Source organism: Zonotrichia leucophrys, chromosome 3, assembly GCF_028769735.1.
Source record: "Zonotrichia leucophrys gambelii isolate GWCS_2022_RI chromosome 3, RI_Zleu_2.0, whole genome shotgun sequence".
NCBI lineage: Eukaryota > Metazoa > Chordata > Aves > Passeriformes > Passerellidae > Zonotrichia > Zonotrichia leucophrys.
This window is the reverse complement of record NC_088172.1, coordinates 78,593,859-78,610,607: the sequence shown is the minus strand read 5'-3', so window position 1 is coordinate 78,610,607 and position 16,749 is coordinate 78,593,859. Positions and strand designations below refer to the sequence as shown.

At 39.8% G+C, this 16,749-nt stretch overlaps 1 protein-coding gene across 1 annotated transcript in view; it reads right to left on the bottom strand.

The window, feature by feature from the left end:
* Positions 1-16,749, bottom strand: part of PLB1 (phospholipase B1) — an 80,974-nt gene that overhangs the window by 56,572 nt on the left and 7,653 nt on the right. The window contains exons 5-17 of the mRNA XM_064707187.1: positions 16,502-16,560; positions 15,049-15,080; positions 14,132-14,175; positions 13,085-13,169; positions 12,554-12,605; positions 11,325-11,411; positions 10,774-10,836; positions 9,403-9,485; positions 6,965-7,028; positions 6,236-6,340; positions 4,698-4,787; positions 1,036-1,098; positions 145-225 (exon numbers count right to left, since the gene is read on the bottom strand). Coding sequence (XP_064563257.1) covers positions 145-225; positions 1,036-1,098; positions 4,698-4,787; positions 6,236-6,340; positions 6,965-7,028; positions 9,403-9,485; positions 10,774-10,836; positions 11,325-11,411; positions 12,554-12,605; positions 13,085-13,169; positions 14,132-14,175; positions 15,049-15,080; positions 16,502-16,560 — 908 coding nt within the window. The remainder of the gene's footprint in view (positions 1-144; positions 226-1,035; positions 1,099-4,697; positions 4,788-6,235; positions 6,341-6,964; positions 7,029-9,402; positions 9,486-10,773; positions 10,837-11,324; positions 11,412-12,553; positions 12,606-13,084; positions 13,170-14,131; positions 14,176-15,048; positions 15,081-16,501; positions 16,561-16,749) is intronic.

The window sequence follows — 16,749 nt, the reverse complement described above, 5'->3', positions numbered from 1 at the left end:
AGTCAAGCACAGAAGTAAAGAGCTGGAGTTTTGCATTTCGTTTCCGCAGGTAGCATTGTTTATTTAGGCTACAACACACTCTTACCCACCTGCCCCATTCCCTGGAATACACCCAGTCCATTGATGTAAACAGTCCTACTGTACCTGAAGTGTTTCTCTGCGGTTTGATGTCCTCAGGGAAGATGAGTAGTTACTATTTCTATATGTAAACAAGTATGGATTTTCCTGCAGAGTGAAGAGAGTATGTTTACAAAGCTAGTGGAAACACATCAGCTGACGTTAAAGTCTTCTGGCTACAATTTCCGAGAGAAAAAAAATCTTTACAGTATTAATTTCTGAATGAACATTGCATTAGTGAAGTAAACCAGGTTAGGCTTGAAAGTTAAGCCCTGGTCTGAAGCCATGTCCTAGGTATGCTCTAGGCACAGCACCACCTCCTGCCTTAAACCTAACATCAAACAAACCATAAAATTCTATGTCTTTGATATTTTAATTGCTGCTCAGAAGCTTTTGGATGCCAGTAATATTTTATCACTATCAAATTATTGAAGTCAGAGCTTAAATGCCAAAGCATACAAGAACCTGTTCTTTGAACATGAGATGCTCCAATCCTGACTACTGACAGCTCCAGGGACTAAATTAGTAAAATGTGGCAGCAGAGGCAAATCACAGAAAAGCTAGATTATATAAAATATATGGATTCAATTTTATTGGTGACACAAATTTGAATATTGATAATGTACAACATACCTGCAATTAATAAATTCAGATTAGCTATATATATATTTTTGGACAAAAAAAAACCTGACAGAGATGATTTAACTAAATTTTTGCCAACAGTTCTGTTTTTCAGAGTTTCATCTATAGAAAATAAAGACTCCATGTCACTGAACTTTAGGAACACTCAGTTTTTAACAGCGCAGCAACTTGAGAAAGTGCACATTCCCAAAAACTTCAGAAAACAACAACAGTGTTTGAAAATCTGGAAATTCTGCAAAAAATAAATATCACAGAATAACAAGAATGCCCTTTTACCTGAGATGGACACTGTACAATTTTTGTGGCACCATAAGGCTGCTTCTGTCCGACTGGCTGCATCTGGAAAGAGAGAGAACAGAGGAATTGTACACATGCTGTGTGTGGGAAGGAAGGGAGAGCAGCAGCAATGCAAAGGCTCTAGTGCCTGAAGTTTTCCTTCAGGAAATATATATATTTTAAAATTTCTTTTGCTTATGATAAATATTTATCTATGCATAATATACCACATGTATACCTACAAAAGCAAGGAACTGAAAACAAGTCCTTTCACGTGAGCAGACTGCCTTCCCATCATGACTAAAACCTCCATCCAAACATTTTGGCTTTTGGGAATGCTGACTCTATAAGTGTTGATTGTTTATCCTACCTTTCAGAACTGTTTCATTATCTACACTCTCACACATGGTAGGCAACACCATAAGGTGCTTTCCTATTCCATACAGAGACTTAATGTTTATGTTTGTTGGCCATCTTGAAACAAGATGGAGAGGAATTTATTGTAAGGAAAAATTATGGAATTATTCAGAAAATAGTGACAGCACAAAGGGACCAATACCAAAAATAATCACTTCACCTGTTCAGGCAGCTTGCTGAGTGCTAATTAAATTGCAATCACACACAGAGGAATTGGCTGAGGGTTTAGATCCCTCAGTGCATGTCTGCTCAGCTTGGCACCAGCAGCTGCCAGGACCAGCAGCCTGCACAAGAAACAGGATGCAAGGGACTGGAAAATACAACAGCAGCAGGCTTGATGTCACCAATACACTCTGTGCAGGAATGCTAAATTCTATTTTGATTCTTCCATCAATAAAAATAATGAGAAAATTCAGAGAAATAGAGAAGAGGCTTACAGGGTTTATATTCTTTGAGAGAAACATTTCAAGAAACCATCTGCTTTTTGGGGGGGACAGGGGCAGGCAGGGAGCAATAAAACTAATTTCCCCAAAATGTGCAAAATAATTTACATGTCAAAATAAAAAAATGAAGCTCATAGAAAAGATACATTAGGATACTTTCCCATCCTCCTAGGAAGAAACAAAGTAGCTATTTAGTCCCATTCTTAAAAGAAAATACACTACCAACACAGAATCATCCCACAAAACATGGGATACATACAATACACTATTTCTTGACTAGAAATTAAGTTCAAACAGATATTAGACACTTGCACATGTAGGGAGTTGGGTGACAAGACCAAATTTCCCCAGAAGGCAGTAGGTTCCAGCTGGCTCAGGCACACTGCTCTCCCAGCAAAGGCTGACAGCTCCCATGCAGCTCAGCTGCACGGTCCTGGTCAGGGAATGGGGCACCAGGGCTGTATTGTGGCCACCAACCCTCCGCTGAATTCTGGCACATCTGTCATGCAGGCACTCAGTGTGTGGGTCTGCTCTGGGACTCAGCAGGTTCTCACAAACCCCTGAACACAGAACAGAGAAGCACAGGCAGCCTCCTGCAGTGCTGTTCACTTTTGGGTTCTTGCCTGGTTTACTTTTTCTTTTGGCTGCAGGATAGGCTTGGGTTTTGTTTCCATAACACAAAAAAGTGCCAAAAGACAAGAAGCCCTTACTCTTAGGAAGTTCTTTATATACATGAATGGAGCTTTGCCTTCAGATATATGTCTAGAGGTAAAATGGAATAATTTTGGCAATGCCTACGATCAGGCTCTCTGTGGTAAACATCAAAGCTGTCCAACTACACAGCCAACCTCTCTCAGCTTTTCCAATGTCATTTATCTGACTGTTCTATGGTGTGCTCAGCATATGAATGGCATTGGTCCTAGAGAGTTAGAACAGTTTTGGTCAAATATCCAGCCCTGCCTAGGACCAAGCCCTTAGAACATGATGGCTCAGCTTCTCCTCAGTCAGGCTGAAGTGCAGCCCTAAGGCCAATTGCCACTAGATTTTCACGGTTTTGCCCTTTGGCCAATAAGCAGGTAATTATTCCAGGAAAGAGGCTGGTACCAAGCCTCAAAACAAGGTCCTGACAGCCTGGCAGAAAGCAGAAGGTAAATCTCTGAATGCAGTTTCATTCTGCTATGTTTCCAGGTCCACAAGTCCCGATTCTTGATTTTCTATCAGCTCCCAAGACTGTGTTATGGGGTTTTTAAAAATTTTTTAAGAAGTCAGCCTAAACTGTTGGCTAGATTTCCCAACAGAACCGGAGAAGCCTTTATCAGGCGAGGACACCTGCTAGTGCTTTTTATGCTGAACACATCTTTCATATCTTCTTTTACATCATGGCAGAATACAGGCAGACAAGGCAATCACAGGCAGACAAAGAAGCAACCCTGAAAGGTTCCTTTCTGATGATTGCTACTGTACTCTGAAAAGTCCACTTAATCAAAGAGAAGTGAGGGAAAGACATGGCAAAATGATACCACACAGTCTTCCTTCAAACCAGGGGCAAAATGAGAGTTTGCTACATTTTGCTCCTCCTCCAGCTCAATTAGGCTGTCCCCTCACTAGAGGAATCACCTCACACTGAGAAAAAACACTGAAATTAAGCAGAGCAGGTATTTGTCTCCCTTATGACAATGTTCTGGTTCTGGTGGTTCCACAGCATGCTCACTGCCCAAGTCTGGGTAACTGGCCCAGATGCAGCCAGCCTTAAAAGCACAGCTTCATTTTGCTTATAGTTTTTCATCTCTGCTATTTTCACAAAATGCTCCTGAGCAAACAGAGTGACAAGAATAGAGTAACATGCCACAGAATGGCTTGCTAAAGGACAGAGTAGAGGAGGACAAAGTCTGGGCAGAAAAGGACTAGAGACAGAAAAATAAAAGAGAGGGCATCTATTTTATGATGGAAGAACTGAGGTAGGAACTGTGGCGTCATCACAAGGAATATCACAGATAACAGCAAAGGAGATAAACAGACCCAGCATGGCTGTTCCAAGGTTAGCACTGCAATAGGTTATCACCTTTTGACTCCTTGGCTCCTACTAACTTTAACTAAAAGATAACATTTTATTAAAAGTAACTGTACTATTCTTGTAGATACATCATCTGATGATCATAGAAGCCTCTTCCTGCAAATTCTGCTTCTTTAAATGATATGGGCTACAACAGCATTATTACTGCTTGAAGTAGCATAAAAGAAAAGAGCTGGATAGGGCATCCAACTCTAGAGGACATAACAAGAGTTCCTCAAGCTTGTCTATCACCTTTTCGCTATGAGCAACAGCAGCACAAAGATGATGGTGAAGGAGGAGACCGCGGTATAAGACTCATCAGTACAGCATGGTGGGGGATGCAGGATAGAGGAGAGTAGACAGGAGTATAATTGCTATAATCTCAGGTTAGGACAAACCTCAGTCATCCTGTGCTGTGCTGTCAAAGTAGTAAGATTAGCAAAACCAAGATCTGTCACAGCTCATTTAGTCCATGAGGATCCCCAAAGGGCTACTTTGAAAATCTTGCTAAAAAGTTCTTAGTAGAAAGTAGCAGCAGAGTGAGATTTGTCTTGGAAGTGTATGGCATTTAGCATTATTCAAGAGCTGCCTCCCTGCACAGCTGAGGATAGCAGTCATGGGATTAGTTTTGTAATATTTTAATTCTTCCTTCCCCTGCCTCTTTGCTACTCAAAGCCTGGCTCATGCAGGGTTGCTACTAGTCATCCAGACCAAGTTCAGCAAGAAACAGTCTCTGTGGTACTGCTTACCATGTTGTTCCAGAGACCCACAGCCATGAAAATGCAATCTTCCAGAATTTCCACTTGTGTCTTTGATGTGGTAATCAAATCATCCTTGCCCTGAAAGAGAAAGTACCTTGAGCATCATAAAATAATCAAGAGTATGGAAAGATTAGTTATTCAGTGACAGAAGTTCTCAATCCATAAAACAATATTCCTATCCACAACGAAATCAGTCTTTGGTATTCTCATGAAGCCACTGGCCACTGATCCCAGTTACTACTGGTGTGGCAAGATAGAAAGATGCTGGCTTTGTAAATGATTGTTGCACATCAACAGGACAAGAAGAGCAGAGCAACAACACAGCATGATCACAATAGTGACACACAGTAGAGCAGGAAGACAGATGTGAACACATGAATCATTTGAAATAAACAACACTTCTAGTTTATACATGCCTTTAAAGACTAGAAACATGCAGAATTTGTCTTAAGTGGGCATGCTGAACTTTAAATGAAATGTAACTGCTGGAACAGTTTGGAAGGTTACACATGGTGGCCTGCAGGCACACCACAAATCAGAAGAAACAAAGACTCTACCTATGACACATGACAGTATTTAAAGAAATAATAGAGCAAACTACTGACAGAAAAACTAATGGCATGAAAGTTAGAAGTCTGCTATTTGCATAAGGACCAGCCATCTACAAAAAAAGCCTGGCAAAAGATGACCCCAGTAGCAACAAGAAGATTTTGCAGGACAGAAAATCCATTTTTTTCCTGGAAGAAGAATTTCTTCTCCCAATTCACTTTGTTCTGATACTGATCTGAGGCGAGCAATGGAATTACCTCATATTTGTGAAGCTATTATGATGATGCTCAAAAACGCAGACCATGAGTCATTATCAACCTATTTTACAAAAAACCACCTAATGTGATGGATTTTGATACCACACTCCAAGTGAGCCATTCTCCAGAAAGTAATATTCTCCCTCTTCATTGCCAGATCTTAGACAACCTTGACCATTCAACTTCCCTTTAAGAACCACTTATAACAAAACCATGCCTGACATCCTAGGCAATCCCATCTTCACTTCCTACTGCCTACACCAGAAAAAAGTCTGAGTTCCCAGACTCATTGCAGGGAAATAACTGTACTTGCCAACATGGTTTACAAACACCTATAACTTTTGTCCCTCCAACCTTTCTAAATACATCACATTACCTACCTTTTTTGCCTTTGTTGTCAAACACCTGAGCATAAACAGGGATGAATATGATGGTGACTACAAAGACATGGAAAAATTAGCAGCACTGACAGCTTCAGACACTTACAGCTTTTGGTGTAAAGCTGCCAAAGCTTGATTTATCCTGAAGCATAACATTCAAAAACACAGGATCTCTGACTGGTGCTGTTTAAATCAAGTTTGGATCAGACACAGAAGTCCTGAGAGTGGGAGCTATTTCTTCCTGACTACCCGTATCTTCCAGAATTACACAGCCTAGGACAGGAAAGCCTGCTGAATATTGCACTCATTCAGAAAGATGGAGCAGCTTGAGTTTACTCACCAGTCTGAGCAGCAGATTTCTTCCTTGGAGAGGAGGCTGAAGAACAACAGTGAAGTCATCCTTTTGATCAAACCTCTCAGACTCCAATAGTTGTTCCAAAGCATCCTAAATAGACAACCATTTAAGGAGATAAGTATAATTGGGTAGAGAGTGTAATGTATGTGTGATTCATCAGGGCTTAAAGTACATTTAAATTATCCCCATCCCTAATAAACTACAGAAATAAAATTGTGTAATCCAGAACAAACACAGCAATTTAATGAAATCTTGTTACACAACAACTGGAAAATCCCTGTAGCTATAAAAAAATTGGTTTACAATAATTTTCTTTGAAAGGGCAGTAAGCTTAGCAAGGCAATGAAGTGTCATGTTTATTGCCATCTTAGCATGTTTAAAAGAAGCTCTAGCACAACTGTCTTTGTCTTAACAGAGAATATCCCTCTTCTAAATGATGTGGCATTTTACTGGACAAGGTGAATCATTTCTCTGATGGGATATGAAAAATCCTAGGTTGCCAGAAATTATGTAGACATTTAAAACTTAAAGAGATACTAAGATAGAACTTATTGCCAATATTCCTGAGGTAAGAAATGGGATTGGGATTGCTATGGATATGTGATAGAAAGGCTCACTGCTATTCCTCCCTTATCTCCTTGCTTCAGGCCAATCTGGCAAATTAATAGATATGTCTAGCAATATGAGAGCCAAAAAACACAGAAGATGCCATACCTGATAGGACCACCTCAGTATGTTATCATGTAATGTGGAGTGTTCAACATAATTGCACTGATTCCTGCAGAAAATGATTAAAAACATGAAAGACATTATGAACTTTTGATAAACAAGGTGGATATCATGAATTCTTTTAAGCCATTGACAAGCACATACTTAAGAGTAAATTGTTTTATTTCTAGAAAAGGCTACATGGAATACGCTAATTTTTGATATAAGCATACAATATATTCCCATATCCAGAGCTTTGTATCTCTTTTTGATTTGAAAGCCTAGTCAGTTGACAAGAATGCCAGACTTAGATTAGCACAGGATCTCACAGGCTAGCAACATGCTCAAGCTTAAAATAACAGTTGCACTGGTTTTCAAACATTTTCCTCCCTGCAGTCACACAGGAAAATTGAACAAACTCAAAATACTTCCACAGGAACTTTTTCTTTAGCATTTGACTTGAAGACCTGCACCTAGAAATGTGGATGGAAGCTGCAGAATGTTAGACATGCTAAAGGATGATTTGCACTGTCAGATTTCTGATCTGCAAGGTGAGATATGTATACTGCGCATTTTGAAGCTAGCTGGAGAATTCTGAGAGTTCCTAAAGGTGTAGATGGGAACAATATAAGGTACACATAAGATTAGTGAGATTCCAACAAAATACACTCTCTTGAAATTTCCTGGAAGGACTGAAATCTGAAAAAGTTTCTGGGAGTTTGCAGATATAAGCAATAAGTGTGTATCAGATCCTTTTCACAGAGCTCTAGGTAAACCCATAAAATGAGAGTTTTCTGATAAAATGCTATTATCACTGCTGGTGAGTGAAAGAAATGTGAATTCAGGACCAGAACATTACCCAAGCCTAACAGAAGAACCTCATAAAATACATAAAGAGAGTTACATGCCTAAAAATAGAGTTCATGCATTACTTTGAGTGCAGATGCTTCTACTTAGTAAGAAATTAGTAAAGGAGAGAACTTTAAACCCCATTATCTCCCAAACTTCAGTGCCTAAAGTTAAGGCATGGGACTAAAAGTGTCAACCACTACTATCCTCTTTGACTGTTGAAATTTCCCATTTTGGTATGGATTTGTATTTTTCTCTCAAAGCACAGTTCATAATGAAAACTTAGTAACCAAATGCTGGAGATCCTTATCTGGGATAGGAACTGGGACTGAGGTCATCTAACAAACTAGTGGGAACTGTGTTTATCAACCAGATAAACACAGCTACGAGAGCATGCTGACAGTAAGAAAGCAAATTGCCTTAAGTACAAAAGGAAATATAATAATTCATCAGAGGAAAAAAAAAATAGATCCATTTCATTTTATTTTAAGGCCTTCAATACGTGGCAAGGCCCATGCTCCTAAACACATCTTTTCCGCATTTCCCACATTTTACCCCTTCATGTTTGTGCAGGAGATATAAGCTAGAGTGCCTCATGCAGCCACTTTTGACAAAGAAAGCCTCTCTTCTCCTTGTATTTATTAAGTGCGTGGTTACATAGCAGCCAGGCCTCTTCCCCTGTTCCATCAGAACATCTCCAAGGTTGTATATTTGCAAATCTTGTGAAACACTTCAGCATGACTATATTAGTACATATGGTGTCCCATGCCACGAGCACAGGGAAAAAAATTACTGTGGAGTAAGACAAAGTGTAATCTCACCAGCTGTAAACTACTCTGTCATAGCTGCTCATGTGCACACTCCTACTCCATACTAAATCGGGACACAAACTACTCGTGCTTTTGTTACAAAGTACTGAGCAAGACAGAGAAATAGATGCAGTTACCATAAGGAACTGACAACTTGGATGTTCTCTACCCTAGCATACCCTAAGCCCAAGCAGAATCTTTCCAATAGCCTAATAATGTCCTTTAAAATCTGTTGCTCATTTTGTGAACATTGATATGTAGAAATATAAACTTTTGAAGCACCTACAGATCTTCTGACTTGAGAGTTGCAGAACAGAAGTATCATTGAATAAAAAACTGGGGGTAGCTAGATGATGCAGTTTTGTGACCATAATCTAAGTGCTGGATCGGGCTGGGATGGAGTTAACTTTCCTCAAAACAGCCCATATGGTGCTGTGTTTTGGATTTGTGGCTAAAGCTGTTGATAACAAATCAGTGCTTTGGCTCTTGGTGTACAAGCACTGTACAGTGTCAAGGCTTTCTCTTTTTCCTTAACTCTGACCCAATATTTAAATGTGCTGTCCAATTTGATAGGATTAAAAGCACTAGCTTCCTAATAAAAATATATCTTTCAGGGAGAGTGTATCAAAAACAAAGTGAAGACTTAAAATCTTTTACATACTCTTGTATTAAGGGCAGAAAAACAGTTCAGCAGATTGTATCTCACTCATAAAGTCAGTGCATATACGTAGGTATTTGTTGAACACCAGAAGGACACAGTGACAAAAAGTTAAAGAAACCTGTTACCTGGCATTTCTGTAATCTTGACACGCAAGAAAGGCAGTTGTGAGTTCAGTGGAATCCACTAGATTTATGAAGGCCTTGGGAACCTGCAGTAATAAAGTAGAAATTATTCACGCTAGATTTGCAATTAAAGATCAGCAAGCAGCAATTACAGTAAATTATATTTATAACTTCATGTGTATTACTTCTGGCCTAGGATTCTGCCTACATAAAATCAATTTCCAAAGTCTTTGCCAATTCTGTCCTGAACCCTGATCCTGTGCCTGCTATCTAGGATCATCATTTATGAAGTACTTATGACCATGCTTTCTTGACTGAGACACAGCAATTCATTTTACATAACCAAAATGGCCACCAGCCAACTAAACTGAACTCAAATGAACTTGGGACTACCAATTTTGTGGCAACATAGCAATGCAAAGCTGGGGATGAAACATCCTGCATAACAGCACAAGCACTCATGCAACACACCACACTTCTCCCCCGTGCAGAAAGCAGCTTTTCATTTACATAATGATATTTCACTTTCACAAGTGTACATAAACAGATTCTGGAAATAATAGCGGAGAGAATCTGAAGAAAATGTGTGGGTGCAATTTCCCCCATACACAACATTTGTCAAAGTCAGCTGGAGAAAAATGAGTGGTTGTGGTCTGATGCAACCAGACTGTAGCAGGTTTAGAATATGCTGTAGGCCTTCAATGCAGCAAAGCAAAATTAATGGAAGATGCTATTGAAATAATTCAGTTAAACAGTTTATAGTCTGCTTTAGTAGAAATCTATCCTCATCTAGTCTACTATCATTAGTAGACCAAGACACAGTGCGGAATGCTTCCCAGAAACCATCCTAGGGAAGCAGATAATTCTTAGCTCAGCCAGCTAGAAGACCTTTAGAAAGGCTGAGATTCTTAAATAACCAGAAAGTAGAAAAAAAGGTCTATCATATGCATTTTAATGGATGTTTTCCCTGGTCTATAAAAGTCATCACCAGGGAATTAGCAGCCTAGGTGTTCCACATCAGTAATTAGATACCAGTTACTTTGACCAACAGCCCTGTTAAACATAACTTTCAGATCTAGATGGATGTACTCCAATTTTCACAGAAATCATTTTAAAAATACCCAAAGATTGAGTGGTACATTAGCTTGTGTTGCAAAACAGAGCAGTTACCCATCCATCCTTTCTGTTAGTATGCGTCAGCTTTTTAAAAATGGGAGTAAAACACTTAGTGAAAATAAACAGAGCCAGTGGGTTGATGTTAATGAGACTGGTGTTCTAAGTCATATGAAGAGTGATACAAGCTCTAGTCTAGTAGGGGAGACTGGAAAAATACACAAAGGACTCAGCTATTCAGGGTTGATGAATACATCTTACCTTCTTATACAAAAAATCCAAGACCTCTGTAAGTTTTTCCAGGTTTTCTGATATGCAGTTCTTCTGTAAATGAGATTGGAAAGGCCATCAAAATTAGTAGAAAAAAGTTACTCATTTCCTAAAAGTCACAAACTGTGTATTGAGCTGTGTACTGAAGGGTTATTAAGAATCACTCTATTCTAAATTCAGCCTTAGCCAGCAACAAGTAAATAACACGGGAACAAGTCTTGTAATTTAACTGTCTATAAATAGAGAACTTGACATATAGTAAAAAAAAAAAAAAAGACAGGTATAGGGGAGAAAAGTATCTTTATAATTGAAGGTGGAAAACAACTGTTCTACTAAGACATCTCAGACTAGGGATAGCAAATTAAGTACAGATGTTTATAAATATAAAACACATTGTGTGCCAGGAGCTTACATCATTGGATCAAGGCATCCCAACATCCCAGACCTAACTACTCCTTTGGTTCCCTATGGCAGAGAGCAGAGTATGGGAAAGTGTCTTAACTACCTGCTTTGACTACTAAAGCACCCCACAAAGCACTTACCAGTTGTGTGGAAGCATAGGAGGAACAGGAGGTTTCAGCACTAAAAAACACTGTGATCAGCTTCCAGTCATTTTGGAAGTCCATCATCTGGGAGAAAAAAAATAAAGGAATCTGATGACAGGTGATCTATTTGCTATTTTCCTCTCTCACACACAATTTGCTGTGGGTTCAAAACCAGCAAGACCAAGCAGTAGTCCATGGCCCAATCCTGGCCATCTTGGTCCCTTCCATTTGACAAACCACCCGGCTTTTCCTCAGAGGACACAGCAAAAGGATGGTTAGGCATCAAGTGCTGCAATTAATGTTGGACACAAAGCTCAGGATAGAGCCTGAAATTGCTGCTGCCGTGGGAGACTCTGCTGGAAAAGATGGGCATGGACAGCTTAGCACAGAACTTGATATTGTCCCTTTCCATCATTGCTGCAGCTTGCCAACAGGATTACTGTACATGAACTGCTGAGAAGAGGTCACACTAGTGGGACAAAGACTGGAATAAAAAAATCTGAGAGCTAGAGCCCTGCTCAGCTGTGCTGTGTTTATTAGGCAATGCTGTACAATCCTGAAGAGCCTTGGTTAGAACCACACAGTTCCACAAACATACATGCAAAATTCCTGTAGAGCAAAGAGACAACAGCAGAATTGCCTTGGCAATTACATTTTCCCATTATTTCAAGACTACTTTATGAAATAACATCATGGTTAAGAATAAAGGAGAAATGAATGCTTAAAGCTCCAGGATGGGACATAAAAAGCACTCAGCCATAAATGATAATTCAAGCTCTCACCAGCATCACCAAAGCATATTTAGGTCTTTATTGGCCTTTTTGAAAATATGTTCCTAAAAGACCAAAAAGGAACTGAAGAGAAAAATAATGAGAATTATTATTTTGGGTTGACTTCTCAGAAACACTGGCACAGTTACAGACTGTAGCTAGCAGAACACTCACATCTTTAGCCAACAGAAAGCAAACATACTGGCTTCCCTACCAAGCTCTTCAGTTGCTTTGACAAAAGTAAAAAAGGTGGGATACTTCCAGAACAAAACTCTGCACTTGAAAAGCACAGCATTTATTCTTATTTACAACAGAAATACTGAAGCCCGTTAACCTCAAGAAATGGCATTTTCTGTTTCAAAAGTTTTTTGAGTGCTGTTTAAGTATTAAGCCACTTTTGTACCTTTTTCTGCTTCAACACCACACTTTCTGAATTATTCTGTGCTTTAAACAAACCTGATCCACTTTCATGAGCTCCACTATTTCTTCAGCTTGATGCAGGAGGTCTCTGAAAAGAAGAAAGGAAGAGAAAAATTAGGAAGGCATCAGTGATGTTAAAGCTTTGGCTGATTTTTACCATTGAATCAAAAAACTTTTGTGGGTTCAGGCTGGATTAATCTTTTCTCTCCTAAATGTGTTTAGATTAGACAATTGACTGTGCTACCCAGAGAGCTTTGGGTAATTAGTTCATATTCAGCTACCTGACTTTCAGACATGTGAGCTTAAATAAAAAGAGCAGCTTAGTAGGCACACCTCAACATCTATTTGAGCCAAAAATTTGTTTTGCAGCTATAAAAGAGACCTGATGTTAACTCAGGTGATACAGACCCCAAAGCAAGGCTTTGATTCTCCTGATTCTGACGGGTGCCAATTGAGCCACAATGAGAGCCTCTGCCAGTAGTGAGCGCAGTGAAGTGCTCCAGCATCAAAGATTTCCATCCTTCCCCTTGTACACCAACTGCCCAGCCAAAAGCCCCTCAGACTCACCTGGCTTGACTGTCTGGCATCTCTCCTGCTGTGCCAGGTGGAGGGGACACATGTAGGACGGAGGGGTTGAAGGCGCTAATGAGAGCTGAATGACACACCCAGGTTAGGAGATTTCTGCAGCCAACAGACTGCTATTCTGCTGATTCATTACACACAGCTGAACTAAAACAGCACCAGAACCTGTAAAGTCTGAGGATCTCTTGGCAAGCATGAGAGGTATGCCCAAGCCCCTCTGCAACTGTTTTTCTTGGTTCTATTCCTCTCCTTGTTAAGTGAAGGCTTGATGTCTGAGTTTGCCTCCAGACTCAGCTCAAAAACCTCTGTCCCCATCTCATGTCAGCCACAAATATTGTAGGTGGGCTTAAATAGAGGCAGCTGTAGAAATGAAGCTATGGGAAAAGCTATGCATGGAGACTCATAAAACACCAATGAGTTGCCATGTTTTAAACCCCTTTTACAGGGAAATAGATGTCACACCAAGGGGTTAAGATACTAGAAGATGATGTGGAGGGCAGGACCCTGGACCTATGCTACACAGCATTTCAGTGGGCATGAAACTTTTACTTGCAATACCCTGTAAGCAAGTAAAGGCTGCCTTCAGAGACAGCCAATAGGCAACAAATTCCCAAATGTGGTACATCTGTGGCAGTCCCAGTATAAATTCTAAGCACATGGCAGTTCTGGGCAGGCAAACCCACACAAGATTTCACTGGGCCAGCACAGGCCACAAGCACACACCAGCAGAGACTGTGTAGTGGGTAGAAAGAAGAGGCCAAAACCCCTGTTGGGCATTTAAGAATCTTGCAGCAGTCTGTCACACCCCTTCTTCACTGCTGTTTGTCTACCCAGACAGTCTCTTTAAAGCCATCATGGACAACCCAAGCTGGCTGAACTCATGTCCCCAGGTGCACCACTCCTCAGGCTTCCTTTACACTCCTGCAGTGTGCCTGTGCTGCACCTGCTCTGCAGCCCAGCAGAGCCCTGGAGCTCCTGCCAGCAAGCTGTTAAATTAATTTGCTGAAGTTTTAGTGTGACAGCAAGACGCACCTGCTAAAGTTTCCATGCTTAGTTCAAGGAAGTTCTTTCCTGTGCTACAGAAAGGGAAGAGAAAACAGGAAGTTCCTGTTATTCCATTTCTCAAAGAAAAATTATATTACAGCACAGCCTCAATTTCTTATTAGTTATGCTGCATCTCAGAGTGAAATTCATGGCAGCTGTTGCAAGCAAGAATGGGGCCTTTCTTTCCCAAAACTGTCGAGTCATCAGCTACTGCTGAATAAGAACATCGTCTCAGATCTCAATTTTTTGTGTCTCTTTACCCTCTGCATGTTGCAGTACTTGTGCTTGCTTATACCTAGGTCTAAGTGATGCAGGGGCCTCTGTGTATACTCACATACAAGTGGACACAGATGTTTTTAAGAAAACTTAGTCTTTAAAGTTTATCTGTGCAGTGCTAAATCCTCATCTGGAAGGCTGTGACTCAAAAGATCTGCACAGACCTGCAGCTACAAGGTTTAGCCATATGTTCACTCATTGATTTGGATCTGCTAAAAGGGCATGGAAGAAGGAAATGGCATAAAGCTTATCCATGAAGCGCTGGGAATCAGCCAAGCAGATTGAGTATCAGTAGTCCAAGGTATCTGGACTACTGAGTTCTTTCTTAACTCTGATAAATCCCTGCTTTCTAATCTTTAACTAGTGCATTATTATATTTACTGCCTAGGATTTATCACACAGCAATGATTCTTAATCAAGGGTATTGCAACCCTAAGGTAATTCTATAGCCTGCATAAGTACAAAAAATTTGTTACCAAAGGACAGGGAAAATTTCAATGTCCCAAAATCATAGGCTTTTTTCCTCCTCTCTATAAAACAATAAAAAATTGCTTGGGCCTAACCCCTGCACTGTGATGCTAGAGAGATTAGGGTAATGAAACTTATAAAAGCTAAGTATTAATTCTTACCTTTGGAGTAAATCCTCACCAGATCCTGGTGTCTGTGAACAAAGAAGCAATAAGAACAAAATTAATTAAAGTGTAAACTAGACCTAGATATGCTGTTCCCCTAACTGTTAGAGATAGCATTGTTTTCTACATACTTTTCTCCATTGTGTTGTAATCACTCAAAGCTTTAGATTATTTTCCAAAACTTCCCTATTACAATGCATTTTCATGATCTGGTAATCCTTTCTTAGTTACTGCTTTCATTAATGATTCTTTTACATATGGCTTAAAACAGAATTTGTTTAATGAAATCAAATTCCATAAAACAAAATGCTATTCTAGACCAAATTTCTCTGGATCTGTTCCTACTCCTTTTCAACAAAGGACATGACCTGAAGTCATTTAGATAATTTACATAGATGGCACTCAGCAGAACAGTCTGTTAAAAAGAAACTACATCAATAGAGGAACTTCACTGATTTCAGAGAGTTTAATGAGGAAACAGTGACAGAGATGTTTGCTCTAGGAAAGCAAACATCCCCTAAAAGAAGATCATTTACATGTTTTTCTATGACACCCCCACAAGCAACAAGGACACCAGCACAAAGATGACTTGTTTCAAAGGGCCATGCACGTGATATGGGTGAAGCACCCTTGCATTCAGGACAACAAATTTTTTTCAAAAGAGAGGGGTACTCACAAAGAGTCCAGAAGTGCTGATTTTGTAAAGGAAAAGTATGATATAGTTATGGATACCATCTCAGATTTGATTGTTGTTTTGTAATGAGGGAGACTCTCCCCCATTTCTCACAGTCACAGCCTCTCCAGTGGCTATCAATTCTTACTCTACAGTCATTTCTACACTTCCTCAAAGCTTGAGAATTGTGGTTAAATTCTTTTAATTGGGCCTCAAATCAGTTTGAGAGATTCACTTCCAACTATTAAGACAAACAAAGATCATCCAAATCTAACTATATTATTACAGGCAGGAGAACTTTACCTACTGATCTATACAACTGAAACATATCTTTGTGATTCTTGGAGACCTTCTGCCTTGTAGGTAGGAAACCAGTTTCCACAGAATACACTTCATGAGGTGGAAAATCTACTGCATTTCTCAACAATTTATATTTGTTCCAGTTTGAATTTTCCCAGCATCTTCTTCCAGTTATTCAATCTGTTATGCTCATTGTTAGGAAAATCCATGCACTCTAATCAAATATCATGGTTCTCTGCAAGAGCACTGTGATCACATTTCCTCCTGCACGAAGTCAGCTGGCTATTTTTAGACACAGGGTACATTGGAACACTGAACAGCAGGTACTTCCAGCCCTTTTTTCACCAGAAGTCTTTGATGCTTGTGGAAAGACTGAAGTCCTGAACACCCTGAGACCCCAAACTGCATCATCAGCTGACTTAATCATCACAACGGAGGAAATGGGTCACATTCAGCACATTTCCTGCTCGTACTTACTCTTTGCAAGCTTCCTATTGCAGTGACTGCTTTAATGTCAGCTGGCCTTAGAGCATGAACTGCAGAAAAGCAAAAGATTTCAGGTTACAAGAAAACCCAAAGCAGTAACCCCAAAAGAAAGTCACATTCACCAGCATATTAAAACAAAGTTGGCTAAAATGGTAACAAGTCTATACTGATTGCTTTGATTGGAGGTTTTAAACTAGTCAGAAAGCATAAGAAACGTTACTCAGGTGTTCAGCAAATAC